The sequence below is a fragment of the Balaenoptera acutorostrata genome, chromosome 3 (genome assembly GCF_949987535.1).
Source record: "Balaenoptera acutorostrata chromosome 3, mBalAcu1.1, whole genome shotgun sequence".
In the NCBI taxonomy this organism is placed as follows: domain Eukaryota; kingdom Metazoa; phylum Chordata; class Mammalia; order Artiodactyla; family Balaenopteridae; genus Balaenoptera; species Balaenoptera acutorostrata.
Genome location: NC_080066.1, coordinates 181,930,563 through 181,947,988, shown reverse-complemented (window position 1 = coordinate 181,947,988; position 17,426 = coordinate 181,930,563). Strand labels below are relative to the sequence as shown.

The 17,426-nt window shown below is 45.6% G+C and overlaps 1 protein-coding gene across 2 annotated transcripts in view; it reads left to right on the top strand.

Moving 5' to 3' along the window:
* The first annotated feature begins 3,362 nt into the window (after window positions 1-3,362).
* PPP1R13B (protein phosphatase 1 regulatory subunit 13B) overlaps window positions 3,363-17,426 on the top strand; it is an 86,501-nt gene continuing 72,437 nt past the window's right edge. For both annotated transcript variants that reach the window (XM_057542300.1, XM_057542299.1), the window contains exon 1: window positions 3,363-3,633. In XM_057542300.1, coding sequence (XP_057398283.1) covers window positions 3,625-3,633 — 9 coding nt within the window. In that variant the 5' untranslated portion in view covers window positions 3,363-3,624. The remainder of the gene's footprint in view (window positions 3,634-17,426) is intronic.

Here is a 17,426-nt window from a genome sequence, read left to right as displayed (position 1 = left end):
CACATCTGGTCTCTCTACCCGCCCAGAATAAAATCTAGGCTCTTGGCCCACAAACCCAAACCTGACCTCACCTCCCTCCATTCTCCCCTGCTCTGCCTGCTGAGCCCCCAGGGCTGCCCCCAGAGCTGCCCTTAGCTCATTCCTTTCTCACCTGCTCTCCCTCCTCCTTCACATACCCCTCCTTGGGAGCCCCAGAAGGCGCCTCTTCAGTATTCAAGTCCCATCTCAAATGTCACCTTCTCCTGGCAAAAGCAGTTATCTCTGTCACATTAATCTGGTTTATTGCATTTTTTTATATGCTTACCAGCATGTGAAGAGTTATTTTATTTGCTTGCGTTCTTGTTTATCATATTCTCCCTGACCAGACTATAAGCTCCGTGAGAACAGGGACCATGTTTGTCTTACTCAAGGTTGTGTTGCCGGGGCCTGGACCAGTGCTGGGCACACTGGAGAAAGCCAGTGAACACTTATTACCTAAATGAGCCCACTGGCCCCTGGGGGAGATAGGTATGTCTCCAGACCTAAGGTAGCAGGATGTGACGAGTGAGCCAGGTCTAAGCAGTCTGGGAGAAGGTGGTAGAGGTGAGTTCTCCTGGGGGGAATCTGGAAAAACCTTGAAGAAGAGGAAGGATTTGAATTGTAACAGGAGCAGGTAGCACTTCTTGAGGAAATTGCAGAAGCATTTTTGTAGGCATAGTGTCCTGGACGAGGGGAGGGCCCAGCCTCTGGATGGCTGGGGTATAAGATCCAGGTGTGCAGGAATTCCCTGGCAGTCCAGTGGTTAGGACTCGGCGCTTTCACTGCTGGGGCCCAAATCCGATCCCTGGTTGAGGAACTAAGATCCCACAAGCTGAGTGGCCAAAAAAAAAAAAAAAAAAAAAAAAAAAAAAAATCCAGGTGTGGGGTGCTGGGAGCATAGGAGATTAACCTGAAAAGGTAGAAGGTAGACTGGGGCCAAGCTATGAAGTGTCTTGTTAGGGACTGAATTGCGTCCCCCCAAGATTCATATGTTGAAGTCCTAACCCCTAACACACCTCTGAATGTGACTGTATTTGGAGATAGGGACTTTAAAGAGGTAATCAAGATTCAATGGATGACTTCCCTGGTGGCGCAGTGGTTAAGAATCCGCCTGCCAACAATGCAGGGGACACGGGTTCGATCCCTGGTCCAGAAGATCCCACATGCCACAAAGCAACTAAGCCCGTGCGCCACAACTACTGAGCCTGTGCTTTAAAGTCCGTGAGTCACAACTACTGAAGTCCGCGTGCCTAGAGCCTGTGCTCCGCAACAAGAGTAGCCACCACAATGAGAAGCCCGCTCACCACAACGAAATAAGTTTTTTTATTTCGAAATAAATAAATTTTTTTTTAAATAGTGAAAATTCTTACTCTGATTTCTGTCCCTAATCCACTCAGTTCCCATTCCCATCTGCAATCATTACTTTATTAGTGTTCTTGATCCTTCAAGAATTCCTTTATGCAAATATGAATCTATACTGATTCTCTCCCCAAATGGGTTTTTTATTTGCTTTAAAGAGTAATCATTTTTTAAAATATAAAATAGTTCAAACATACAAAGTAGAGAGAAAAGGACAATGTATCCCATGTACCCATCACCCAGATTCAACAGTTATCAAGAATTGGCCGAGTATGCATAAGCTATCCCACCTGCCTCGCTCTCTCTCCTTTGCTGAACTGTTTTGCTAGTATGCCTCTCTGAACAATCCAGACATCTTCTTAGACCACCCTAAAAGCCATATCCCAGCATCAACAGTGACTCCTGAAGGGCATCTTGTGAACTTTAATCTGGGTGATGTGGAGACAAAGAGGTCTTTGCAGGGTCGGGATGTTTGTGTGTGACCTAATTATGTCCATGTGTGGGATGGTTTGGGCGTGGAGGAGGTCAGAGAAGGAAAGCCAATTATGCACGACCTTGGTCTAGATACCAGGCTAAATCTCCCTAAATATGAGGCAGGTGTTATTATTCCTGTAATTTCCCATTATAGAGATGGGCAAATTGAGATGCAGAGAGAAGATGTAGCTTGTCTAAAATCATACTGTGAGGGCGTGGCCAAGGCAGTGTCCGTCTAACTGGAAAGTCCTACACTCTCAACCACTAACCCCCTTGGCCTCTGAAGAAGAGGCCAAGAGGAGTATGGTGTTGCTCTCTGGCCTGCTCCCTCTGTCCCTCAGCCCCACCCAGCAGCCTCAGGCCCCTCAGAGGAGCAGACGGGCTAGGGATGGGCTCTGACCACCACCTGCTGTCATCTCTAAGGAGCTGAGCCCTCCGCAAGGTGGGTTCGGGGCCATAAACAGACCCCTCTGCTCTGGATGCTCAAGGAAGTTTTAGAGCCGCCTGTGGAGTGCATCAGTTACCATCTCATCCCCGCCAGGGTTCCAGTGAATGGTACAGTGTGGAGGGCACAGAAAGGATGCCTGCCCATTGGCCGGCCTTCACTGAGAATCTGCTCAGCCCCTGCCCTGGCCTCCGTTACTCAGGCGCTCAGACCTGAGTGGGTGGCGTCACGGGAGAGAGGGCCGTAAGGAGAGACCCGGACCCTGGAGAGAAGGACTGGGCGCTGCCCAGGGACGTCTGAGCATCGAAGGATGCTGGTGCAGGTGCGCACAGGCCTTCTAGGCCGGGGGTATCGCCTGTGTGAAGGGCCAAGGCTGAAGAGCGGTCACGTGCCCGGGAAGGTCGGCTGGCCGTAGGGAAAGGGCAGCGGGAGTCGCAGAACACGCGGGGAGGTAGTGGTGTCGGGGAACAGATGCCCAGGGGCCGGGCGCCACGCCGTTTTGTGGGTTCATCTTGAGCAATGCGGTGCCGGGTCACTTGCATGGTTTGGGGCGCACCCACACCCTTCCGATCCGGCCCCTGGCCTGCAGCCCCACCGGGCGTCGGGAGCCGGGGGTCAGGACGCGGTCAAAGGCGGGCGCGCGCGCCGTCGCCACGGGATGCGCCCCGCCCCCTACGGCCTCCCTAAGTTGGGGTTCGAGTCTCGGCCCTACCGTGACCCGCTGCGGTGCCCCGGCCGGACCCTTCCTTCTTTGGACCTCGGTTTTCCCATGCCCGACGTTTGCGAGGGTCCGGGATCTTGGCCCCGCACGGCCTGGAGCCCACAGGCCGTCACGCCGGGCGGGGCAGCAGTCCAGCTTCCGCAGCACTCCCGCCCCTCCCCCGCCCGCCCGCGGGAACGCGGACGCGCTCGTACCTGGCCGCGGCCGGGAGCGAGGTTGGGCGGGCGGGGCTCGGATGCCCCACCCCCCCCGGACCCGCCCCCAGCACAGTCGGGCCAATCGGAGGGGGCGGCTGGCGCCGTGTGGGGCGACGCGCTGGGGGCAGGGCCTGCGGGGGCTGAGGAGAGTCCGCGGGCTGGCGGCGGGAGGCGGTCGGGCGGAGGTGGTGGCGACGACGACCGGTCCTGAGACAGCGACGCAGCGCGCCGGCGGCCACGACAGGGCCGGCCAGGCTCCGCAGCCCGCTGCAGCTGCCGCCTCGCCGTGAGGGCCCGAGAGCGCGGCGGCGGGCGCGCGGCCTGTGAAGGCGGCCGGAGCGGCGGGCGCGGCGCGGCGCGACGCCGAGCGTCCTGTCAGGCGGCGGAGGGCGCCGCGGACCCGCGCCGCGATGATGCCGGTGGGTGCGGGCGGCGGCGGTTTCCTCCGCGGGCGGCTGGCCAAGCCTCCTTCCTCCCGCGGCTCCCGGCCCTCGGGGCCCGCGCGAGCCCGGCGGGCCGGGCGGGCGGGGAAGGAAGTGGCCTGGCGGGCGCGCCCTGCCCCGGCGCCCCCCGGGCGGGCAGGTGGGGCGGCGCCGGCTGTCAGCGAGGGCTGGGCCGGGGTCCGGGGGTCCGTGGTCCGGGGGTCGCTTCGGGGTCCGGGAGCGGGGGCCGGCGTGGTCGGGGGTCCGGGGGCAGGTCCGGGCGGGGGTCCCCGGGCCGGCGCCCCCTCCCTCGGCCGCGGCGCGGCCCTTCCTGCCGAGCCTCCCCGGCCGCACTGCCCGGGAGGGGAAGCCGGAGGTGAAATTGGAGCCGGTCGGTTTTCCCCGTGCGTCCCGGCGGGGTTCGGACGGGGAGGCAGGGGTGTCGTTTGGCGCTCGCCCCGTTTCGGGGTCTCGAGGCGCCTCTGCCCCCCGCCTGAAATGGGCTGGTGTCGTATTTGGTGTCGGCAGTGTGGGCACCCCCGTGTGGTGTTCCCACGCTGGAAACCCACATTTCTCCGTAGCCCTTTCCTGATTCTGGAATCCTGTTGTATTATATTTAGGAATTTACTTTACATTCCTTACTTAGGAATGGATTTAGAGAGCCGTTTTAGGAATTCCCTTTCACCGTGCCTTCGAGATTTGTACATTTTGCGTTAACTGGCCTTTTGTCAGTGTGTTTTGAAGGTTGAACTAGGTTCGTTTGTGGTGGTGCCGCCTTTGTCCTGCCCTCAAGGATGCGTTGTACTAGGAAGAAGACAGTGCTCATTAAATTTGCCATTCTCCTACCTGACCTTTTCCTTTACCTCTAATCTAAATAGCAGTGGGTGCTGAATTATAATTTTTCTCATCTGGCTTTTTGTGAAGTAAATGTCATGACTTGTGAAAAAATGAAGGGCTGGTGGTACCCAGTTGGATGTATTGGTTTTCTGAGTGCCTGTATATTAAGTAAAATTCTCAAACACATTTATAGTAAAGTAGCAACAAAATCGTTCTTTTAGCCTACAATTTCTACATTGAAAATCACATTTCAGAAGGAAAGTACCGTTTCTCTGCATTTTCTGCTTGAATACTATTATTCTGCTATGGCTGCACCCAAGGACATTTAGATTAGAATTTTTTTCCCCTGATCTTTCAAGTCATTTCCTGTTGCTTGATAATCTCTTCTCCCCTTTTTGAACTGATTCCAACACATCGTGTTTGCAGAGTACTTAAGGTTTGACCTAGTTGATCCTTAGATCCTTCTTTGGCATCAGAGCTTGTATTTCTAAACGTTTGGTTTTAAATGAGTGATTGTCTTGTAATGGAAGGAGAACTGGATGAGCCTCAGAAGAACCAGAATCAAGTACTGGTTCTGCTACTTTTTAGCAATGTGACCTTGAACAAGTCAAGGTTTCCAAGCCTGGAATTACCTCTAAAGCAGGGATAAAAACATACCAATATCTATCTGAGGGCTGTCCTGAGGATCAAAAAGGATGATGTGTCCAATAGTGCTTGTCAAACGGAATGCCCTGCAAATATTTATTATGGCTAATATGGCTTTGAATTGTCAATTTCTAATTTTAACCTCTGCAAGATAAGGCATTTGGAAACAGTTCTCTCCCTAATTCTCACTGGCTAGATTTGGAAAAGGCATTATGGTGTTTTGGAATTTTGAAACCACTTTTAGTTAAATCCTCTAACAGTTGATATCATAGTAATATTGAAGGATATCTATAAAATTTTGACTGGTTTCATCATTGTATGTTTCATTTTAAATACCCTGTTAAGAAATTTGGCTTACATTTTCCATATGGTACATTCGGACATTTTACTTCTATTCCTCACATAGTTAGAATTTCTAGTCTCAGCCTTACCAGGTTTCCTTTTTACGACGTTTGCTTAGCTGGCAATTGGGAAATTTCTTTATGATACTCATAATAATCAAATGTTTTTAAAAAACAAGCCTACTAATTATTTAAAACACACTGCTTTTATTTTAAAATGCCTTCTAGAAACAGATGGTATTTCTCTTAGTCCCTCTTTTGTGGTCTTTACTTTGTATTTCCTTCTTGTTCCCTAAAAGTACTACTTTTAGGATTGAGTCCTTCCTCTATAAATGTAGTTGGCGTTGGTTGTAAATTTAATAGAAGTTTTAAGAACACGCCATTCTTACTTGATACTATCTTAAACTATGTATCCAAGATATAAATGAGATTTTTTCTTTATTATATATTTGGTGTTCATCATCATCGTCATGAATCATCAAAGGAGGGTTAGATCGGATTTTGCATAGTTTGTATAGAGTAGCACTACCCAATAGGAATGTAATGAGCGACACAAATGGGACTTAAATTTTTCTAGTAATTGGTATTATTTTTAATAGTATCTTTTATTAACTCAGTATATCAAAAATATAATCATTTTAACATGTAATCAGTATGAAAAATTTACTAATGTGATATTTTACTTTTTTTTGGTACTAAGTCATTGAAAGCCAGTGTGAATCCAGTAAAGTTTTACATATATAGCACACCTCCTTTCAGACTAGGACATTTCAAGTGCTCAGTAGCTACATGTAGCTAGTGGCTACTCTAGTGAACAACACAGGTTTAGAGTATATTCTACTTATTTGAGAGTCTGTAATAACTTTTAATTGATCAGATGGCTTACTGCAGCACCCAGTCTCTCAGCTGTTGGAAATTAGTATCTGGCCGTGTTCTCATCTGACACAATAATGTCTTTGTAGAAGTGTTCAATTTGCCTGTTACACAGTTTCATGATTGTCTACTTTTAAATAAAGTTATATTTTGGAATTTTCCCTCATTAAAATATTATGGCATTCTAGTATTTGTGGTCATTCACCTTTTTTCAGTGGGTGACATTTTAAAACTTTTCCCAAGGAAAAAAGAGGGCTATACTTTAAAGATTACTCGTTGGCTGGTCCCTAGGGTCTAGACCTGAAATCGTTTAGGCCATACCTAAACAGATTTGATAGAAATAAGAATTTTTTTGAAAAATAAATCTATTTATTTATTTATTTATTTTTGGCTGTGTTGGGTCTTTGTTGCCGCGTGCGGGCTTTCTCTAGTTGTGGCGAGCGGGGGCTAGTCTTTACTGCGGTGCGCGGGCTTCTCATTGCGGTGGCTTTTCTTGCTGCGGAGCATGGGCTCTAGGCACGCCGGCTTCAGTAGTTGTGGCGCACGGGCTTAGTTGCTCCGCGACATGTGGGATCTTCCCGGACCAGGGTTCAAACCTGTGTCCCCTGCATTGGCAAGTGGATTCTTAACCACTGCGCCACCAGGGAAGTCCCAAAATAAGAATTTTAATAAAAGTAGCCTGGGGCTTCCCTGGTGGCGCAGTGGTTGAGAATCTGCCTGCTAATGCAGGGGACACGGGTTTGAGCCCTGGTCCGGGAAGATCCCACATGCCGCGGAGTAACTAGGCCCGTGAGCCACAACTACTGAGCCTGCGCGTCTGGAGCCTGTGCTCTGCAACGGGAGAGGTCGCGATAGTGAGAGGCCCGTGCACCGCGATGAAGAGTGTCCCCCACTTGCCACAACTAGAGAAAGCCCTCGCACAGAAACGAAGACCCAACACAGCCATAAATAAATAAATAAATAAATAAAATTAAAAAAAAAAAAAAAGTAGCCTGGTTCAGAGCATGAAAAGGCTGAAAAACCGCCTTGATCGTTAGCATCATTCTTTTCAACAGAGAATGAACATTTTGCAGCTGTAAAACTTTGTGCACAGGTGAAATATATCTGGGGCGTGGCACTGAGGAGACTTCTTTCTCTTCCAAAGGACTGCTGACTTGAGTAAAGGAAGCTCTGCGGTTCTGAAGTGTGTTTTACCTGTAAGAAGGGCACTCTGGTGGTGCCTCTGGTAATGTTAGCAGTGGGACTCCTTACCTCCAGTAGACACCACGCAGTGTGACTAGTTGATTCCACTCATTTCTGTCTTAGGAGCCCTTCAGTATATTCACTGTGGGCTATGGGTTACATTAGTTTGTGCTTAATATTTAGCTCTCATTAAACAAACATTCACTTATTTCAGGTATTCACTTTCTTCCCAACGATGTATAAAACATTTTGAGTTTCTGGAATAGGTCTTTCTCTTTTTAAACCGTCAGCTGTCATGTAATTGACAAAACAACGAACTGGAAGCAGAGAGGCTTAGGTTCCAGTCCGCACCTGTAAGTAACTGTGTGACCTGTGGACTTAATCTCTTTGGGTCTCAGTTCCTCACCTGTAAAATGAGTTGGTCCTAGTGGTTTCCAAGTGTTTGTGGTTGGTCCGGTAGTTGATATATAGCAGATACTTTCATGGGGGGTCAGTAATATTTGCATTGGCTGCAGCAAAGGTTGACACAACTTGACACTTGTTTTGGCAGCCTTTTAGTAAACTCATTCACTGCCCAAGTATATTTGTATGATAGAGCTGATAGAAGGAGCTCAGTGGATGTTCACTATTATTGGTTTTTTAAAATTAATTAGTTAATTAATTAATTTATTTTTGGCTGCGTTGGGTCTTCGTTGCTGCACGCCGGCTTTCTCTAGTTGCGGCGAGCAGGAGCTACTCTTCATTATGGTGTGCAGGCTTCTCATTGCGGTGGTTTCTCTTGTTGTGGAGCATGGGCTCTAGGCGCTCAGGCTTCAGTAGTTGTGGCACGTGGGCTCAGTAGTTGTGGCTCGCAGGCTCTAGAGCTCAGGCTCAGTAGTTATGGCACACGGGCTTAGCTGCTCCGCAGCATGTGGGATCTTCCCGGACCAGAGCTCGAACCTGTGTCCCCTGCGTTGGCAGGCGGATTCTTAACCACTGTGCCACCAGGGAAGTCCCACTTAATCATTAAGTCATTTGATAGGCTTGAATTTACAAGCTAACTCAGTAAACAGAACACCGAGGACTGGAGAAGATTTTTTTTTTAAACTGGTTTCTTTAAGACAAAAGTTACAAACATAATATTACCATTTAAAACAATAAAACTATTTCTAGCCTTTGGAGTGCCCAAAAAATTCACAAAAGGAAAAGCAAAGCTTCGCTCATACAAAGATGTGTATGTAAAAGATTTTATTATTACAGTTTTATTGAACTAAAAACTAGTCTAGGACTTCCCTGGTGGCACAGTGGTTAAGAATCTGCCTGCGAATGCAGGGGCCACAAGTTCGAGCCCTGGTCCGGGAAGATCTCACATGCTGTGGAGCAGCTAAGACCATGTACCACAACTATTGAGCCTGCACTCTAGAGCCCATGAGCCACAACTACTGAGCCCACATGCCACAACTACTGAAGCCCGCACGCCTAGAGCCCATGCTCCTCAACAAGAAGCCACCGCAATGAGAAACCCACGCACCTCAAAAAAAGTAGCCCCCGCTCGCCCCAACTAGAGAAAGCCCATGCACAGCAACCAAGACTCAACACAGCCATAAATAAATAAATTAATTAATTAATTTAAAAAAAAACAACTAGTCTATAGGGATAACTCTTCTAAAGGCTACAGTATTAAGTACAGCAACAAAGTTTTGCAGCTATTTAACTTCCTACAATTCAGTTTAGTTATAGTGAGCACTCAGTGTATGGTGTTTGTCATTATGCGCTAAAGCACTGCATCCTATAGGCTTTGTGGTGGTGTCTCTATTTTTATGGAGGACTGAGGCTCAGGAAGTAAAACTTGGCTAAGGTCCCCCAGATAGTAAGTGGTAAAACAAGGTTTGAAAACAAATTGTCTGACTGAAAAGCCTTTGCTCCTAGCCGTTGTACCAGTCACTTACTTGCTATAGTCAACGCATTTTGCTAGAGGTCCTGGTAAGTTGAATTGGGCTAAATATTTTCCCCTGATGCTTAGCTCAAATGGAGCTTAATATTTAAAAGATTCTCACGGTGAATCTTTTTGATAAAAGATGATAGTATTCGCCATCTTGAGTTTGGGGACAACGCTGTTTTAAATGTAAATGTGTTAAATGTATCTTTTCTTTCTCAGCGTCCTACTTTGAAAAGTTTATGCCAGCATATATGCCTAAGAGTTACTTAGAATTTTTAGCATGATAGAAACTTAAAATATCACCAGGTTACTGTATTGAAGTTACATAACTGGTTGTCAACATGCATTTTTGTGTGTTTGCACAGATGGGCAATAGCTTCCCAGCAAAAGTTCGGTGGGATTTTGATGCCTTGAAGTGCTGTTGCCATAGTTATTTCACAAACTATGGTTCTAGGGCTGAACAGAGGAATGGTGGTAATCAGGTTCTATTGTGACACTTTCTTGGCTTGATTGCTTTGTTTTATTTCACTGCAAAGATAGCCGTATGACTGTTGTTCGCACTAATTGGTAAGCAAAAGCTGCTGTTACTAGATTTTGTAAAATAAAAATCTTTGCATGGTGACATCATACAGAACAATAAAAGACTGGAAAATGAGGTAGTTTTGATTAAAATTAATAAGTGACATTCGAAATGTTAGTGTCCAATTCAGAACAGGGTCTTGCTAGCAGTATTGTTAGTGTGTCTAGAGAAAGTGTTAACTGAAGTTTTGACAGAATCATGATTTATAACATATGTTGTGATTGCAATCATTGTAGGTCAAGCAAATGCAAAGGCCCTGTGGTAGGAGCGTGCCCAGCATTCTGGAGAAACAAAAGGAGGCCTGTGTGGCTGGAGCAGAGTATGTGGTGGGGGGGGAGGGGGAGAGTGGAGGAGATGAAGTCAGGAAGGTGATGGTGGTGAGCGGATGGGTTAGGATCTTAAAGGGTCTTTTAAGGGCCTTATAGAGGACGTGGAGAGAAATTTCTTCTGGAAGAAATGAAGCACAGTGGTTTACTTATTGTATCATAAGTAGCTCTGAATAGCAGACATTGTCCAGGTGACTTCACTGTAGCAGAGTATATGGGCCCTGGTGTCGGTTGGCTTAAGTGTGGATTCTGGCATCACCATTTATTGGCTCTCTGACCCTGGGTAAAGTTACTTGATCCCTCAGTTCTTTGTCTTTAAACTGAGGATAATAATAATAGTAACCTTAGGGTTGTTAGGATCAGATGGATTATTACAGCAGAAGGTGCCTGTTGTGTAGTAAATGCTCAGCAAATGTTAGTTATGTGTAATAAGTTTCATTTCCTCTGGAAAGCTTTCCCATCTTTGCCTTGGCCAAATACACCAGTAGAAGCCTTCAACCTGGTGTGCCTTTTTTTTTTTTTAAAGATGTAATTCACATACCATAAAATTTACCTTTTAAGGTGTACAATTTAGTGGTTTTCAGTGTATTTACAAGATTGTACAACCTTTGCCACTATTTGATTTCAGAACATTTTGCCTGGTCTACCTTTGCAATACTTGTAGTGCAGTCTTAAACGTTTGTTTGTATGACTGGTAAATGTCTTTCTTGTCCTAGACTGTAATTTTCATGGCGGCAGGAGCTGTCTCTTTTTATTGCTATTTACCACCAGTGCCTGTCCCAATGACTGGCCACATAGTTGGTGTTCAGTGACGATTTTTTGAATGAAAGAAGGTTATGATGTGGAAAGTAGTGTCAGACCCCATTGTGAAGAGGTGTGTGTGTGTTCTGATGGGGTTCGCACTTGATCCCATGGGTGATCAGAAACCACCAAACGTTTTTAAAAAGTAGAATGATGCAGCAGATTTGTATGGTAGAGGGAGAATTCTGGAGCCAAGGCTGGGGGATGGACTGCGGAGGAAGGGAAATTAAAAAGAAACAGGAAGAACAGTTAGGAGACCAGCTGGTGCAGGTCAGACTTGACATGAAGGTCAAGGGAAAGAGCCAGTCAATAGGAGGTAAAATAGATCTGATGGAGTGAGAGGGTGTGTGAGAGTGTGCGTACATGTGAGTGTGTGTACTGACGTGTAAGTGTGTGTGATTAACAGGAAGGAAGTACAGTGGCTGGAGTTGAGGATAATAGGTTTATTGCTTCAGCAGCCGGGCTTGTCTTTCCTGTAACCAAGATAGAGAACACGTGAGAAGGAATAGGTTTAGAGGGCTGTAAGGGGATGAATGAGGTTTATTTTGGGTGTGTTGAGATTAAGATGCCTGCTATATCCTGCCTGAAAGATGTTACTCTTAAATCTTAAGGTAAAATAAATATATTGAGTTAAAAAAATCATTTGCCCTATATTAAGTGATTTTTCACGTTGTGTTTTTGATGTTCTAGATTACTGCCTGGGCATTTGTGGCATGCCACACACATGTGTCATCCCTTGTACTTGTCATTTTGCCTGATCAGCCCCACCCAGAGCCCCCACTAGACCCAGCTTCATGGGGCAGTGGCTGGCCTGGGCCTCCTCCTTCTTTGTGGAGTATATATGCACACTTTTTATAGCAGTGTAATCTGTATCTCTGTATTGATAGTTTGTATTTTGCTTTTTGCTCTATTGCATGCTTGTAGTTCTATCTCATGGCAGTCTTGAAAATAACATCAGTGAATAACAATTAAATTCACAAATGATCAAAATATAGACAGATTTTTGTGTTAGAATAGAAATGAGAAGTGAGATTTTGTCAAAATGTGAAGAACGGTGAAGTAAAGTTTGACAATTTTAGGATTAACAGAAAAAAAAACACCCAACAATAGGAACAGAGTATTTGTGATAGAAATACAGATGTAAAACAGGGGGCATAGTGATTATCAGCTCAGACTCTGAAGCCAAGACTGTCTGGTTTCAAAGTCTAGCTTTGCCACTTACCAGCTCTGTGACCTTGGACAAATTATTTAACCTCTTTGTGCCTTATTTTCCTCTTTAAAAATGGGTTTTTAAAAAAAATTTATTTATTTATTTTATTTATTTTTATTTTTGGCTGTGTTGGGTCTTCGTTTCTGTGCGAGGGCTTTCTCTAGTTGTGGCGAGCGGGGGCCACTCTTCATCGCGGTGCGCGGGCCTCTCACTGTCGCGGCCTCTCTTGCTGCAGAGCACAGGCTCCAGACGCGCAGGCTCAGTAGTTGTGGCTCACGGGCTTAGTTGCTCCGCGGCATGTGGGATCTTCCCAGACCAGGGCTCGAACCCGTGTCCCCTGCATTGGCAGGCAGATTCTCAACCACTGCGCCACCAGGAAGCCCAAAAATGGGTTTTAATAGCAGTGTATTTCAAAAGGTGGTTGTGAGGATTGTCAAGTGCTTAGTGCATTCTGTTAATAACATCTGCTCCTCTTAGTTTTCTCTAGCAACCATAAGGCCTCATGGCAGAGAGGATTCAGTCAGCAGAGGAGCATAAGTGAACTTTATGCCACCTAGGTAGAATGCCTGTGTTCTTTCTGCCAGGAGAACTAGGTAGTAATTGCAAAATCTGTCAAGTTGATAGGACAGAGCGGGATGGTTTGTGTTTCTTAGAAATGAAAGTTTACCTTCTCTTTCCAGTACCCTTTGTTATCCAGACCACAGCTCAAAACCAGCGCAGATTCACTTCACTCAGTGTTCTGTCAGCAGAAGAGCTCACCCCCTGTTCTCTGGTCTCTACCTAATTGGCACGTTCCAGGCCACCCTGTAGAGAATGTCCCTCCCTGATTGCACTTCATTTTTCTTTATAGTACTTATGTCCACCTAGCAGGTATTTGTGGAGGCTCCATGAAGGTGGGGCTTCATTTTCTTTTCCCACTGCAGGATCCCCAGTGCTTAGGATGCTGCCTGCCTCTGGTCGGCATTCAGTAAGTGCTTGTTTACTGAATGGCCTCAGCAGGCACTTAGGGCACATCCCGTATATGCTGGGTCTGTGCCAGGGCTGGCACAGTCCCTGCCCTCAGTGAGCTCACGGTGGGGAGCAATCATGTAAATAAAAAGTGCCATTCTGAAAGATAAAGACTGTACGCCTGGCAGAGTACAAGCTACGTACGGCAGGGCACAGTGGTGAGAGGAGTCTTCTCAACCTTGGGATGTCAGGGGGGTTTTCACAGAGGAGGTGACATTTGAATGGAGTTGAGAAGGATGAGGAAGAAGGAATTTTAGGTAGAGGCCTTAATGTTTGCAGGGCATTGAGATCTGAATTGGTGTGGTATGTTGAGGGAAGTTGCTTGGAGCTTAAGGCCAGATGAAGCAAGGGGGCTAGAAAGGTCGGTAGAGGTCAGATTCTGAGGGCCGTGTGTGACCTGCATGAAAGTTTGAACTTGATCTTGAGAAGGATATGAAACTGTTGAAGTTGGTTGTTTTTTTTTAATTGTGGTAAAATATACGTAACAAAATTTACCATTTTAACCATTTTTAAGTGTACAGTTCTGCAGAATTAAGCACATTCACGTTGTTCAGCAGCCATCGCCACCATTCATCTTCAGAATTTTTTCATCTCAAACTGAAACTACCGTTGCAGGATTTTAAGGAGAGTTGTAAATGCTCTAATTTATGTTAAAGTTGGCATTAAGTGTCTGGAATCAATGAGAAGAGCCTATCAGGATAATCAAGGCAGAAAAGGGTCTCCGAGCAGTCAAAATAGTTGTCAAAGAATCATGCATTGAAGCTAACTTGGAGGTGATCCTCCTCAGCCGTCACTTATCCTTGATTCTTAGGTGTTGCACAGTTCTAATTTACCTGGCTTCTAAATCTTTAGAAGCTGCATCCAAGGTTGCTGGAGGGGTGTAGCTGTGGGCAGACATGCTGCTGGAAACCATAGAAAGAAACAGCTTTAAGAAAACCTGAGGTTGTGGTCTGAGGGTGGGCATCCTGACCTCAGTCAACACCAAAGATAGCACAATGACAGATTACAGACTACACACAGGGTGGTGGTTAAAGGTCCTCATGATGACTGAGTCATCAAGAAAAGACTGAATAATATCAGTAATGTAGACAGCAGCTGGACACATTTTAGATGAGCTCTGTCCAGTAGGAACATAATGTGAGCCACAAATGCAATTTTAAGTTTTCTGGTAGCCACAGAAAAAAGTGAAATTAATTTTAATAATATATTTTATTTAACTCACTATATCCAAAAATTATTTAAACATGCAGTTAATATTAAAACATGATTGGTGAGGTGTTTTACATTCATTTTTTTCCTACTAAGCCTGTCAAATTCCAGGACACATTGTATGCATACAGCACACCTTATTTTGGACTAGCCACATTTCAAGTTCTCAGTAGCCATGTGTGCCTAGTGGCCATATCAAATGGACAGCACAGTTTCAGATTTTGGCTCAGACAAAGGGGTTAGATGCTCAGCTATTCAGAGAATGCTATCAGTCATAAGGATTAATTCCTCAAGGATTATACATGGCTGGTGTTTTATTTTTATTTTTTTAAAATAATTATTTATTTTTGGCTGCGTTGGGTCTTCGTTGCTGCGCGTGGGCTTTCTCTAGTTGCAGCAAGCGGGGGGCTACTCTTCGTTGCGGTGGCTTCTCTTGTTGTGAAGCACGGGCTCTAGGCGTGCGGGCTTCAGTAGTTGTGGCACGGGGGCTCAGTAGTTGTGGCACGGGGGCTCAGTAGTTGTGGCTCGCGGGCTCCAGAGTGCAGGCTCAGTAGTTGTGGTGCATGGGCCCAGCCGCTCCGCGGCATGTGGGATCTTCCCAGACCACTGCTCAAACCTGTGTCTCCTGCATTGGCAGGCAGATTCTTAACCACTGTGCCACCAGGGAGGTCCCTGGTGTTTTATTATAGTAGTTTTCAGTTACTAACTTTTGCTTTTATATTCGAAAAACTATTGAGGGACAGTGTAATGCAGTAGTTAAAGAGCACGGATTTGGGGGTGGACTGTCTGGGTTTGAATCTCAACTATTTAATTTCCTACCTATGGGACCTTGGGTGAGTTAATCTCTCTGTGTCTTAGTGTCCTCATCTGTAAAATGGAGGTCATAGTAGTACCTACCTCACTGGTTTTGTAAGTATTAAATGAGTTATATATAAAGAACCTATAACAGTGCCTGGTCTATAGTAAGCACTATAGATGTGTGCTTTTATCCTCCAAATGTTTAGTATCTCCAAAATGTTAAATGATCTTGATTCAGTACATTTAAAAAACATTTTTGCTTTGGAGACTGCTTAATTTAGATAGGTATTTAACAAGTTTTCACAGGTGAAAAATGTTAAATTGTAATTTTGTGAGGATATATTCTAATTGATGTCTTTGGGTAACTAATTTTATTGTTTGCTGCGTCATTAAGGGTGCTTAACAACCACAGAAATAGTGTAATTAATAATTAAAGGATTTAGGATTCTAATTAAAATTAGGAAAAATTTGAAAGGATGATTTTATCAACATTTAACTACTAGTACTGTTACAATTAAACTGCTCTCTCAGAAATACTTTATCAGCCCTAGTATGTCTGGGAAGACTACCTAGTTCTGTTTTCCTTCAGTATATTTTAACACTAAATTATCTTGAGAGTTTCACCTTCTACTCTCACTTGTAAATAGAGTAGAAAAGAATAGCAAAAGTAAAACCAAAATATAAAAAGAACACTGTGGAAGACATTTAAGAGGAGCTCCTTTATCACCTTCTAGAGTGAAGCATGGCTGGAAACATAACCAAATTAGGGTATGGTCATTTAAATGTCAAGTTTTTGGCACAGGAGAAAGCAGTGCCTAATGGGGTTTATTTAATCATGGCTCTTTTCATCTGTCATTGATTGGTGGTCTGTGGAACAGTTAAGCAGACTCTCTACTTAGAACATAATCTCCATATACAAAAGTAAACTCAAAATGGATTAAAGACCTAAATGTAAGACCAGATACTATAAAACTCTTAAAGGAAAACATAGGCAGAACACCCTCTGACATAAGTCGCAGAAAAATCTTTTTTGGTCCACCTCCTAGAGTAATGAAAATAAAAACAGAAATAAACAAATGGGGCTTAATTAAACTTAGAAGCTTTTGCACAGTAAAGGAAACCATCAGCACAATGAAAAGAAAACCCACATAATGGGAGAAAATATTTGCAAACGAAGCGACTGACAAGGGATTAATCTCCAAAATATACAAACAGCTCATGTTTAATATCAAAAAACAACCCAGGGCTTCCCTGGTGGTGCAGTGGTTGAGAATCTGCCTGCCAATGCAGGGGACACGGGTTTTGAGCCCTGGTCTGGGAAGATCCCACATGCAACTGGGCCCGTGAGCCACAACTACTGAGCCTGCGCGTCTGGAGCCTGTGCTCCGCAACAACAGAGGCCGCGATAGTGAGAGGCCCGTGCACCACGATGAAGAGTGGCCCCCGCTCGCCGCAACTAGAGAAAGCCCTCGCACAGAAACGAAGACCCAACACAGCCAAAAATAAAAATAAATAAATAAATAAATTTAAAGTGCTTAAAAAAAAACAAAAAGCAACCCAATCAAAAAATGGGCAGGGCCTTCCCTGGTGGCGCAGTGGTCCATCTAAATGTCCATCGACAGAGGAATGGATAAAGAAGATGTGGTACATATATACAATGGAGTATTTACTCAGCCATAAAAAAAGAATGAAATAATGCCATTTGCAGCAACATGGATGGACCTAGAGATTGTAATAGTGAGTGAAGTAAGACAGAGAAAGACAAATATCATATGATAGCGCTTATATGTGGAATTTAAAGAAATGGTACAGGACTTCCCTGGTGGCGCAGTGGTCAAGAAGCTGCCTGCCAATGCAGGGGACATGGGTTCGGGCCCTGGTCTGGGAAGATCCCACATGCCGCGGAGCAACTAAGCCCGTGCCCCACGACTACTGAGCCTGTGTGCCGCAACTACTGAAGCACACGCGCCTAGAGCTCTGCAACAAGAGAAGCCACCGCAAAGAGAAGCACGCACACCGCAACGAAGAGTAAGTATCCCCTGCTCGCCACAGCTAGAGAAAG